This window comes from Amyelois transitella, chromosome 5 (assembly GCF_032362555.1).
Source record: "Amyelois transitella isolate CPQ chromosome 5, ilAmyTran1.1, whole genome shotgun sequence".
Taxonomy (NCBI): Eukaryota; Metazoa; Arthropoda; class Insecta; order Lepidoptera; family Pyralidae; genus Amyelois; species Amyelois transitella.
The window spans coordinates 430532-443584 of NC_083508.1; the positions used below are offsets into that span (position 1 = coordinate 430532).

The window sequence follows — 13053 nt, forward strand, 5'->3', positions numbered from 1 at the left end:
CACGATTTACCTAGGTACTTATAATTAACATACATACATACATATCATCACGTCTATATCCCTTGCGCGGTAGACAGAGCCAACAGTTTTGAAAGAATGATAGGCCACATTACCTATAATTTTCAATTAAAAAAAAAATCGATTAAAAGGAAAGTTACCACAAATTCCATATTATTTTTCTTATTTTCAAATATACGTACCAAGCAACAAGATGTCAACAAAATAGGCGTTTAATGATCAAAGAACTTGGTTATTTGGACACAATTTCCTTGAGCAATCACCCGTCACTTGCTGTGCCCGAAAGTAAAATATTAAAATGTAAGCAAATATTTTCTTACGGCAAACAACGTTTTGACATGGGTCTGGAGAGAGCTGGTAAACAAATAGAGCACATCTGTAAAGGGAAATGGTGACTGACGTATCTATCAACGTAAAGTTGAAATTTCTTAAGGGATTTCGTGAGCGATGCGTTTTGGTGCACAGTTAAAAATGAACAGATTTAGCTGAATGGCATTGTTATTTTAAATTTAACGGAACAAAGCCAGTGAAAATTGAACATACATACATACATATGGTCACGTCTATATCCCTTGCGGGGTGGACAGAGCCACCAGTCTTGAAAAGACTAAATGGTCACGTTCAGCTATTTGGCTTAACGATAGAATTGAGATTCAACTAGTGACAGATTGCTAGCCCATCGCCTAAAAAAGAATCCCAAGTTTGTAAGCCTATCCCTTAGTCGCCTTTTACTACATCCATAGGAAAGAGTTGGTCCTATTCTTTTTTGTATTGGGGCCGGGAACCACACGGCATGCGAAAATTGAAACCATTATTTATTATCAATTCAAGGGATTTCTTTATGTTCGACTGACGACTAGAGGCCGCCCGTGACTTCGTCCGCATGAAAACCTACTCTCCGGTATAAAAAGTAGCCTATATGTTATTCTGGGTCTTCAGCTACCTACATAGCAAATTTCATCGTAATCGGTCCAGTAGTTTTTGCGTGAAAGAGTAACAAACATCCTTACTGACATCCTGACACACAAACTTTCGCATTTAAAATATTAGTAAGATATATTCTAATGCTAACTCCATTTATTTGCGGTTGCGAAAAACCCATTGTTAATAATTATTTATTAGTGGGTTCCCATGACATCCGCTTGATGTATTATGTAACCCACAATATATCATGATACATAGAACTATACTCGTAGTTCCTTTTTTTATAAGGATATGCACTTAAGGATGTGGTCAAATTGAAATAGCAGGCTTGTCCTTAAGGAAATAAGGACTTGACTGGAACTACTATCAGGAAATAAAAGGTTGATTTAATCTTCAATGACTACATATCAGAGCTGCGTAAAAAATACAAGCTATTTCTCACAACACAGTCCTAATATAGTATACTAGAGGCCGCCCGCGACTTCGTCCGCATGGAAACCCTATCAATCCCGCGGGAACTCTGGGATAAAAAGTAGCCTATGTGTTATTCTGGGTCTTTAGCTACCTACATACCAAATTTCATGGTAATCGGTTCAGTAGTTTTTGCGTGAAAGAGTAACAAACATCCATACATCCATACAAACTTTCGCCTTTATAATAGTAGTAGGATGTAGTGTGCCGTGTGGAGAACCACTCCATCTCATTCAAATGGATGTCGTAAAAGTCGACTACGGGATAGGCTTATAATTTCGGATTCTTCTTTTAGGCGATAAACTAGCAACCTGTCGCTATTAAAAACCCAATACTATTATTAAGCCAAACAGCTTGCCTTTCAGTCTTTTCAAGAACATTAGGCTCTGTCTACCCCGCAAAAGATATAGACGTGATTACATGTATATACATATATGTATATGCGGTCCTAATACAAGCTTCACCAATTACTTCATCCCCCCAACAAACTTTTGTCCTACATTCTAATGAAACCAACGCAATCACCGGCATTCATTAATATCGTGAATCCCGAATGTGGACTCGTTAAAAATTCTAGATACAAACTGGTAACTGGGACGTGTCGGGACGTGTCCGTTTGGCGGTGCTAATGAATCGATTCATTCGATTTGCCTGCAAATGGCCTTTGTAGCAGATAGAACTCGATTACGCGGGAATTTTTTTCTTTTTTTGTCTATGGTAAAATCTCCATTTTATTATCATTCTCTGATTTTCTCTGATCAGATTCATAATTCGCTCATTTGGTGGAACATTGACGGAATTGCACTTTTTTTCAAAATTGAGTTAAGTATGACAAACGGCTCGTAAGTGGTAAATACGTTTGGAGAAACAAAGACAGAAATCAGTTTCCGACTATTTTTCGCGAGATGGCGTGATCGTCAATGTTCTTTAGTGAACTTTCGTAAAGATTTCGCGGCAACATCGCCGTAACGGTCAGTTGCGCGGGGGGCTCCGTGAAGTGATGACGTGTTTTGGTGCTACATCGACGGAAAGGTAATTATGACATCTTTTTTTCTTTCCTCTGGGTCAACAATGACGGTATTGATGTAAGTACGTCGATGTTGTCCCAAATTTTGTGTGTGTTTGGCGGAAATAAAGACGAAATTTTATAATTTTTGGCAGTAAAGTCGTTATTGCTCCAAAAAATATTTTAATCGAATTACGTAAGTACCTAATGAGTTATTTTAATTGAAAAACATTACTATCTATGTAACTGAGAAAGAAATATTATGATCAACTGAGATTGGATCCTGCGTGTACAAATTCTTACAAAATATATCCGAAAATTATCCTAATTCTGACGTTGTATTTTATACTGACAATTGTGGAGGACAACAAAAAAACAGGTTGGTTAAATACTTTCTACTATTTGTATTATTAATTACTACCTATTCAGAGATTCAACAATTAAATACCTAATTGTAAACTGAATTTCACTTTTACTTTTCCAGATTCATTTTTTCGATGTATTTATATGCTGTCAAGAGTTTACGAATTAACACAATTACTCATAAATTCTTAATTCGAGGACATACCCAAAATGAGGGAGATACTGCTCACTCAATCATCGAAAAGGCTATTAAAAGGGCAAAGAAGTCTGGACCAATCTATGTGCCCGAACAATACCTTCAGATTATTAGGTCTGCAAAGAAAATAGGAAATCCGTTTAAAGTGAAAGAAATGAATTACGATGATTTCTACGATCTTAAAAACTTGACTGAAGAAATTGGACTGAATACTACAAAAGACATTCAAGGAAATACAATTAAAACGAATGATATAAAATTAATTCAATTTCAAAAGGATGGCGAAATTTACAAATACAAAAATGGATATGATGAAGACTGGATAGAAGTGGAAACAAAAATTGTGAGAGCGAGATCCAAGGGTCCAACAAAAGAAATTCAAAATATAAGTTTAAAACCCGCTTACCGTAGTAAGATACCTATTGCTATAAAAAAAAAAACGATTTACGAGAATTGATTCAAAAAAATATTATACCTGGATACTATTCTTCTTTTTATGAGAGTATTTTCAATGCATAAGTTACCTAGTAGGTATTATAAAAGTGATAAAAATGTTTAACATTACAAGTTATAATAAGCTACTGAGCTGTGATTTAACTACCATTTCTTATTGTTTAGTAAGTACATAAGATTTAATGATTCTCAAAGTTTAATTAGTAAGTAAGTAAAAGCTCAAGTTTAAACTACCTACTACAAGAAGACTGATTAGTGTTTTCTTCTTAAATAAATAAGTTTTCTTCAAGATTTTGATAAAGCGTTGTTTTATTTTGTCATAAATGCATAACAATATTCATGGCCACGCTGCAGAATTTACTAAGCCTTAGGGATACAATGACGGAATTGTAGGTATCTTATGTTATAGTTGACTATATAGACCCTAAAATTATGTTTTTTTGACGAAAAAAATACGGAATATATAAGTATATGAACCTAACTACAGTTTAAGAATAAAATACTTGGCTAAACTTGTATAATCAAGGTGATATGGCTCCACAAACTTTAAACTTGCTTTCCTGTAAAATTTAATAAAATGCAATTCCGTCAATGTTCTACCAAATGAGCGAATTGGAGTATCAGCTGTTGACTTCGAAGTTAAGAATAAAATACAAGTTAATCTTTAGTGTTGTACACTTCTTTCTGTTTTGCTAATTGCATTGTGACTTCATATGACATGACGTGCATACATACATAAAATCACGCCTCTTTCCCGGAGGGGTAGGCAGAGATTACATCTTTTTCACTTGCCACGAGCTCTGCATACTTCTTTCCATTTATCCACATTCATTCTCTTCATGCTAGCTCGGCGGTTTCGGGTACTTACCTTTTGAAATTATCTCCATAAATAAAAGTCCGTTACCGAGTGAATGACTGACAGTCCCAAATTTCCCAAAATCCCCCCGGGAATGGGAATTAATGGAAATCTTCTTTATACGCGGGCGAAACCGCGGGTGTCCTTTCCGCGCTATAAATCAAAGCAAAACTAAAGATATAAAGCCAAAGGTACCTTGAAAGTAGAACATAAAAGTTATAAAAGTGTAAGTCGAGCTTCCAAAGCCGAGGGATTAAGTATACCGAATACTCCAGATACGTATTAGTTCGTGCCACTTCAACCAGCTTCCTTGTGACTTGTCACACAAAATACAAAAAGCTACAGAACAATAATTCACCACATTTTTTTTTATGTGTGTACGTGGCTACCTGTGTCAGATTTTTCAGGTCGTAAAGTGATGACAGCTGGGACCAATGATTGGACGTGCTTTACTAAGCACGAACGAGCTCGGGACTTGGGGTCACCCATCCAAATTAGAACTTCACTCGAGATTGCTTCTCACGCTTACACTTTGGACTTTCACCACCGCTTTCTTCGATGGGTAGGCAGAGTCTACGCCAAAGAAGTATGCAAGGGTCGTGGCAAGTGGAAACCACTTGCCACGTCCCCAGCATACTTCTTTGGCTTCAAACACATTCATAGCTTCCTCATTCATTTGAAATGTATTCAGCAAAATTAAGCAAGTGACACGAATCTTAAACCATGGAGGATAGGACCAAATAAACGGGCGATATTGATAATCCGTTTAAAGGTTTCGAAGTTATAAGGGCGAAAATCGTGGGTTCAAAAACGTTCTCAGGGAAGACCACAAATGAGATGGAAAGATGACGTAAAGAAGATAGCCAGCTCAAATTAGATCCAAAGAGATCAATGTAGAAGGAAATGTAATAAGTTGAAGAAGGCTAACACCAAAATGGTTGAAAAGGGCTAAAGGACAAGAAGAAAGAGAAAAATAGGGGGAGAGCTTCGAATAGAGAGAGATAGAGAGACATTTCAAATTGCCTAAAAGGCGACTCCAACACCTACATAGTTATAAGATCTTTATTCTGTTAAACTAAATAAAATACTTTTTATTTATTTTATTATATTTATGAATAGAAAAATCTGTGTTTTTTGTCCACATCTATATCTTTTATAATTTGTACTCGCACCAATTCTGCGATACAGATTGAATGGAATATTGATTAAACATATTTCACGAGAGAAGCAATTCTTTCTTTTTGATAAGTTGATTTGTCATGTTTTCCGTTAAATATAGAATTCTGTGTACATCCTACTACTATTATAAAGGCGAAAGTTTGTATGGATGTATGGATGTTTGTTACTCTTTCACGCAAAAACTACTGAAGCGATAACCATGAAATTTGGTATGTAGGTAGCTGAAGACCCAGAATAACACATAGGCTACTTTTTATCCCAGAGTTCCCGCGGGATTGATAGGGTTTCCATGCGGACGAAGTCGCGGGCGGCCTCTAGTATATTATATAGACTTACACTGTTCATTTCGTTTTGTCCACATGCCAAAAACATTAACACATGTCCCCACCACTTTTGTTACCCATACATACATAAAATCACGTCTATATCCCATGCGGGGTAAACAGAGCCAACAGACTTGAAAAGACTGATAGGCCACATTGAGCTATTAGGTTTAATGATAGAATTGAGATTCAAATAAAGACAGGTTGCTAGCCCGTCGCCTAAAAGTAAAATCCAAAATCGAGATAATACAAGTTACTTGTATTTTTGTACAGTAACATTTTATAAGTTAATCGATTTATGACAGGATCCAAGACAGTGCTATGGTGATACGACAAACTATGGAAAACTAAAATAATGTAGTGGTCAATAACACTGCTAAAACTTACGTAACTCATATATCAGATTCTTCAGAAATGGGATCGGACGATACTGCGAATTTTGCAAGAAGACGTTTACTATCCTCGATTCAATAAAATGCCGTGTGGTTCCCGGCACCATTACAAAAAAGGATAGGACCACCCCATCTCTTTCCCACGGATGTCGTAAAAGGCGACTAAGGGATAGGCTTATAAACTTGGGATTCCTCTTTTAGGCGATGGGCTAGCAACCTGTCACTATTTGAATCTCAATTCTATCTTTAAGCCAAATAGCTGAACGTGGCCTATCAGTCTTTACAAGACTGTTGGCTCTGTCTACCCCGCAAGGGATATAGACGTGATTATATGTATGTATTCAATAAAAGTATGAAGAATTGCTACCTATAACTTAGAGATTTTCAAAAGAGAAAGACGTAAGAGTAAACTTAGTTTTTACTACGCTTTTATTAGCTTGGGTTGTATGTATGTATGTATGTATGTATGTATGTATGTATGTAACGGAATCTTTGAGCTTAATTTTCACTGATTTCTAAACGTCTGATCAACTTGGAACTTTGCACACGTATCAAGGACCGATGACAATGCAATATTTTGATAAGAGTTTCTCATTATCCTTATTAAAACTGCCAGGATTAATAAATTCATTTTTAGATCCTTCGTATGAGAGTAAGAGAGACAGAGATAGCACCAGTGCCAGTAATCTCCATACAAGAAACCAAGAAGTTCTGACGTATAAGGAGTCAAAAAGAGATGTAATATATTTCCATATAATGTTACTATTAACCTGAGGCTTCTTTATTTCATCGCATTGCTCCATTTAGAATTACCATTAGAAACCATAGTAGAATTAGTAGAATATTTTAAAACAATAAAAAATATATAAGTAATAAAACAAAAGTAATAAATGAAAATTGAACAACTAAATTTACAAAAATACAAGAATAAAGTTACTACCTACAGAACTTTGCGATATTTAATACGTATTTAACATATTAATGCAATTCTTGAATTAACATTAGGTATCTTTTGCCTATTTATAATAGCAACACTGTAATACTCTTTTGGAAAATGAGTGACAGTTTTTTATGTCAAATAAGTTTTGCAGTAAGTTTTGATTGAATTCGATTCGAACACCTGTAAACTTTCTTTCTGTTGTTTTTTACCGGTGCCTGTGTATTTACCTATTTGCACTTTGTTTTGTGCTGATAACTTGTCGTTATTTGGAGTTTGGAATCTTCCGTTAAGTCGAGCTTTGTTCTTCCGGATATTCGTGTGATTTTATCATCTGAGATTGGACTCTGACTGTGTTTACTGTGTTGTGCAGATATTTTGAGATAGGACTCCTGTAAAAAGTACCTTATTATTTGAGATAGGAGTCCCAAGTTTGTGTTTGTTTTTGTGAAAGACAGATTTTACAACAAAAGTGCCACGATGTCTTCAGATAAACTTTGTTGCGTTCCTGGTTGTAAAGGCAGTGGAGGTATGTTTGAAATATTTTTGTTCCTGTATCAATCTGCCTCTTAATCTTGTGGTTTGATTCCTGGCAAGGCCACAATCGAAAATTATTACGTTTGCTGGATAGTCAAAAATATTATTAACAGTGATTTATCACTATAAAATTCTTTTCAATTGGGTTTAACAATCATCATACATACATATAATCACGTCTATATCCCTTGCGGGGTAGACAGAGCCAACAGTCTTGTAAAGACTGATAGGCCACATTCAGCTATTTGGCTTTAAGATAGAATTGAGATTCAAATAGTGACAGGTTGCAAGCCCATCGCCTTAAAAAGTATCATGATGATGAGAATATTATGAGATTTAATCCAATCAGGCCACATATAACTTTAAGAAAGTTAGTTGTGAAAACCTCCGGTGATGGGCGCATGGTTGCGAAAGTCTTTTCTAGTAAGATAGTTATACCAGAAGTGTTAACTTCCAAAAAATAATTGTATAAAAAAACTAGAAAACTACCCGTTTTATTGCAAATCGAACTAAAAAATAGAAAATAAATAATAGTTTAAAAAAAACTAAAAAACTACGCTTTTATTGCTAATCAAACTAAAAAATAGAAAATAAAAATTAATGACAAAGGAATTCAGTAGTAGCAAGTCGAACAATCAGTTATAGTCAGTTGTAGTAGTAATTACCTCGGATTAAAATTATAACAAAATTAAATTTATAAACAAAACAATTTAAATCAGAGTAAAAAGCGTGGGGTGCATTTTACTTCATTTTCATAACTCTCTTGTCATAAATATATGCTTATAGAATGATTTTAATATTTACTACATCAGGCACCCCACGCTTTTTACTCTGATTTAAATTGTTTTGTTTATAAATTTAATTTTGTTATAATTTTAATCCGAGGTAATTACTACTACAACTGACTATAACTGATTGTTCGACTTGCTACTACTGAATTCCTTTGTCATTAATTTTTATTTTCTATTTTTTAGTTTGATTAGCAATAAAAGCGTAGTTTTTTAGTTTTTTTTAATTAAGTAATTTATTTGACGTCAACCAATATTGTTAAACCATACGTTTTGACAATTATTAAGCGATACATAGTATCCTATAATAATGAATAAAAATTTTGAATTTGAATTTGAATTTGAGTAGAATAGATAGGCATTTTTTAAATTTGGAGGCTTTGTTGCTTACCAGCAGACATTTTCAGAAAATTATTTTTTTATAAAGGAATACCTTGACGAGAAATGAAATTGTTATTTGAAATCTATAAAAAAATAATTTCAAATTGTTTCTATTTGGCTTAAAGAAAGAATTCAGATTCAAATAGTGACAAGTTGCTAGTCCATCGCCTAAAAGAAGAATCTCAAGTATATAAACATATCCCTTAGTCGCCTTTTACTACACGTTTCACGTTTTAAAGCGGTTTCCATCTTTAAATTATACATAATTACATACCCATTACCAATTCATAACACAACCGTCCATATAAAAGCTCCGACATTGATGAGTTACAAACTGTCCAACTATCCGATTGATTTGAACCAAAATTTCAAATCATAAGCTTTCAAAATCGGCGGTAACGTGAATTACGAAGCTTATTTATTTTGCAGCTTACGAATGTAATGCTTACGTCAGTCGGGATTACGGTTGCCGTATGTGAAATTTAAAAAGTATAGTGGAATTGTACCGGTTAAATCATAGCAATTGAAATAACTATATTATTATAGGCTATATTTATAGGCTTTATTATAGTGCCGTGTGGTTCCCGGCACTAATAAAGAAAAGAATAGGATCCATCTCGTTCCCATGGATGTCGTAAAAGGCGACTAAAGGATAGGTTTATAAAGTTGCTTATGTATTGTGATTAAGTATCGTATAAGTCTTAAAAGAAGGAGCAATGCTTTCCTTTAGTATTTTACGAATCCCTTTGCGTTCGTCTGCTTTTACGAATAATGAATCAGTAGTTGCAAAGTTGCAGTGTGTTTTATTGCGTCTAGCTCCTCAGACGATGTGGCATAGAGACAGACAGTGGTTGCTAAACTTTAGTTATTTTCGGGTTAGTACCTCAAAAAAAAGGTTATAAGTACTTACATCTGTCCGTGAGACAAGAACATTTTTCTAAGAAGCCCAATCTAATGTCGTTGAGTTAGTATCTCGTAACACAAGTCTCGAACTTACTTCGTGGCTAACTCAATCTGTGTAATATGTGCGCCCTATGTATAGATTTTAAAAAAATATATCAGTACCTACTTTATATAAAGTAAAGTCCTCCTATTTCATCTCTTATCTGTAGGTATGTATATGCTAATCTCGGTAAGCTGTTTTTGAAGTAGTTTTATGGTACCTAAAAGATTTTGTTCCTGGTTGAAATGTTGGAAATAAGGTTTTCTGAGGAAGGTTTCTATCTAAGTAGGTACTCATAAATGATATCCGTGCGAAGCCGAGGCAGGGCGATAGTATCATGTTATGTAAGTAATATGAAATAACAAAATAGTGTGTAACCTGACCCGAAAAGGAAATAGTTAGTAAAAAACAAATTCGCCGGCAGATGCCTAAACTATCAAAATAATGGAAGTGAAACAGCTTGGGAATCGCTGCCCGGTACTATAATAAACACGCCCATTTGAGAAGCATTGCTTTTCCCTTTTTATGAGGGTTGAAATCAGTGTCTGTTACTCAAAGGTTTTTAGGGCCATCAGATCTCGCATCCATGCGTTTACGGCAGGGTAATCTAGCTGACTGTTTTAAATCTCCTTTTTATGACACGCAGCTGAATAGGTAATTTGAGTAAGATATTGGTGGGTAGTAGGTAAGTAGAGTGAATTTAAATAATGTGGCACAGGCCCAGGTTGTATCTGTAATCTAGTATTAGATCTTAGATCACCAATAAAAAGAGTCGGTAAGATTGAGGTAGATAGCTGGTAAAAATTATTCCTTTTTAGATTTGTAAGTTTACTTACGCCATCTATTCTGTATATACCACACAAAAATGTAAGGAAAAGCACAAAGTATGCTGTCGTCAAAGTTATGATTTTTGTTTCTATAAATATTACAGATGTCGCTATTGTCACTTAGAAAATTTTGTTCATTAGCGCTAATAGATGGCGGTAAACTCGACGAATCTAAAATATCTTTTTATTTTATATTTTGAAAATTATTAAAATTGTTTTAATTCCATGAAAAAGTGATAAGTAAATATATAAGATGTCGTCCCAATGTTGATTTTTTTATTAGTAGCTATTAGCGATTCTAGAAGTTTGTCTATGGACATTCTTGCTAGACAAAAAATGGATTTTGACTCTATGGTCTTATATTTATGTCGGACAGAAATACGTCGAGAGCTACGCCGGTGAACAATTTATTTCAATTATAATGAGTGAGCTCTCTGCAGACGCTGTGTGTTCTCGTGTCTTGTAGATCAGCCTTTTAAGTTAATTATTTTATGCGTGCAAGATCCTAATAAGTTCTGTGTATCGAATAATGCTTTGGGATGAAACGTTAGTGACGTCTCGCAGTGCAGCCTTGGATATTATGGTTACAAGAAAAGGTGTATTTTGAAAATACATCCAGTGTTTTCTGATTGAAAACGTCTGTGAGGTATTAAGTTGACTGTGCAGTGGTATTGTTTAAGTGTGTATTGTTGCAACATTACAATGTCGGGTGGTAGAAGCATCGACAAGGAGCGGAAATCTCCCAGGGAAAGCGGAGAGGATTCCGAGGATGAGAGTGAAATTCTGGAGGAGAGCCCATGCGGACGTTGGTTGAAGCGCCGTGAAGAGGTAAGTCGAACAGTTGAGACATTTTTATCACAAAAGATTAAAAAAAAATGTGTGTTGGTGTCTAGTTATCTGATCATTGTCATCAGCTGATTGGCAAGGTTAGCTGGTAAAGCTGAAATGAGACGCAATTTGTGCTTCGTTTTTGTGTAATTTAACGTAATTTCCTGTGTATTTAATATTGATGATATGGTTATTTTATTTCATTGCAATTGAAAGCCCTATAATAAAGAGTAAAGGTTTACAGATTGTGCTTTTACTGGTCATTCTGATATTTATTAATTTAAAACTTTATCGCATAAAAAACAAATGTACAAAAAGCGGACTTAATGCCGTTCGGCATTCTCTAAAAAACATTAAGTTGGTGATGTGATGAAGTGCACATGCATACAAAAAATACATACATTACAAAAAAATATATTATAAGATAATTATGTTATGATTAAAAACAAAACTGGTACTAAATATAAATACAATATGTGCACCAGAGTGATAGTTATGTCCAAAATTTATGTTCTAAATTTTAATCTTGTTCTGGCTTTTTTCCTTATTCCTATTATTAACAATACTAGAATTTCTACTATCACAAGAATTGAAGCACTAGCTGTATTAAATCCAAGGCAACTGGGCGCAGCCAAAATAAAACATGTTTTTGACCCAAACACTTTCCTATTCAAGAAATTTTTAACATCTGTGCAATTGGAAAACATTCATTAATAATATTAATAACATTTAATTACTTAATTGGTCATTAAACAATCATATTGTCAACATTGGGATTACCATTAAAGAATTACAGTTTTCCTTGATGCAACAAATATATTTTTGATGGCTCTTGAATGCCGATTGAAGGTTACATGCACAATTGCACTTGTTCATCTTTGTGTGATCCTGGTTGCACCCTACCTTGATGCTTTGGACCAGAAGTTCAGCACAACCTTTGCAAATAAACATTATATCTGGCTTATGACTCATTGTTTGCTTGCATTTTAAGCTTTTTTTCACGCTATGGAATCTTTTATTGATTTATTGTACTAGTGACCGGTCCAGGCTTTGCACAGGTTACATTAATACATATAAACCCTCCTCACAAAACCCTCTTTCCAACATTTCAAATAGGAACAAAATCCATCTACAACTTTCCGAGATTAGTGCATACAGACAGACAGAGCGAATAGAGGGACTTTATAATATGTAGTAATGACGTCCCAGTCACCTCGCTTTAAAGGTGTATAGAAATAATACGTATGATTTCCTGAACTTGTAATAAAAAGAATACCATGTAACATTTAACTGTTGATGTTCCTACTAATGAATACTTACTGGCACCCAAAAAAGATAAAAGATCATGTGAAAATTCAAGAAAGAAAAATCATATTTTCTAGTCAAGTGCTGATACCATGAATGAATCGCATACAATTTTATTTCACTTCCTGAAGCAGTGAACTGTGATTATATTATTGATGAAACCATACTAATAATTGTCCAAGTCTTATCTGTCTTTTATGCTTTTTTATCTAAATCAAAGGAAGATTTTTATCCAAGTTTAAAAAAGAAGAGGTTCTCAATTCGACCAAGATTCATGATCCGTGGTAAAACATGTGCTAAATTTTCAAGGGCGAAGTCCGGGTTAA

General features: G+C 34.5%; 1 protein-coding gene and 1 long non-coding RNA gene across 2 annotated transcripts in view; both read left to right on the top strand.

Annotated features, from left to right (window-relative positions):
- Positions 1 to 2191: 2191 nt before the first annotated feature.
- On the top strand, positions 2192 to 3849 carry LOC132901801 (uncharacterized). Its single transcript, XR_009656906.1, has 2 exons — positions 2192 to 2445; positions 2904 to 3849. It is a non-coding gene; the product is annotated as an uncharacterized LOC132901801 (long non-coding RNA).
- A 7103-nt stretch (positions 3850 to 10952) lies between these two features.
- The window catches only part of LOC106139882 (nuclear receptor-binding protein homolog), a 63826-nt gene continuing 61725 nt past the window's right edge, over positions 10953 to 13053 (top strand). The window contains exon 1 of the mRNA XM_013341392.2: positions 10953 to 11422. Coding sequence (XP_013196846.2) covers positions 11297 to 11422 — 126 coding nt within the window. The 5' untranslated portion in view covers positions 10953 to 11296. The remainder of the gene's footprint in view (positions 11423 to 13053) is intronic.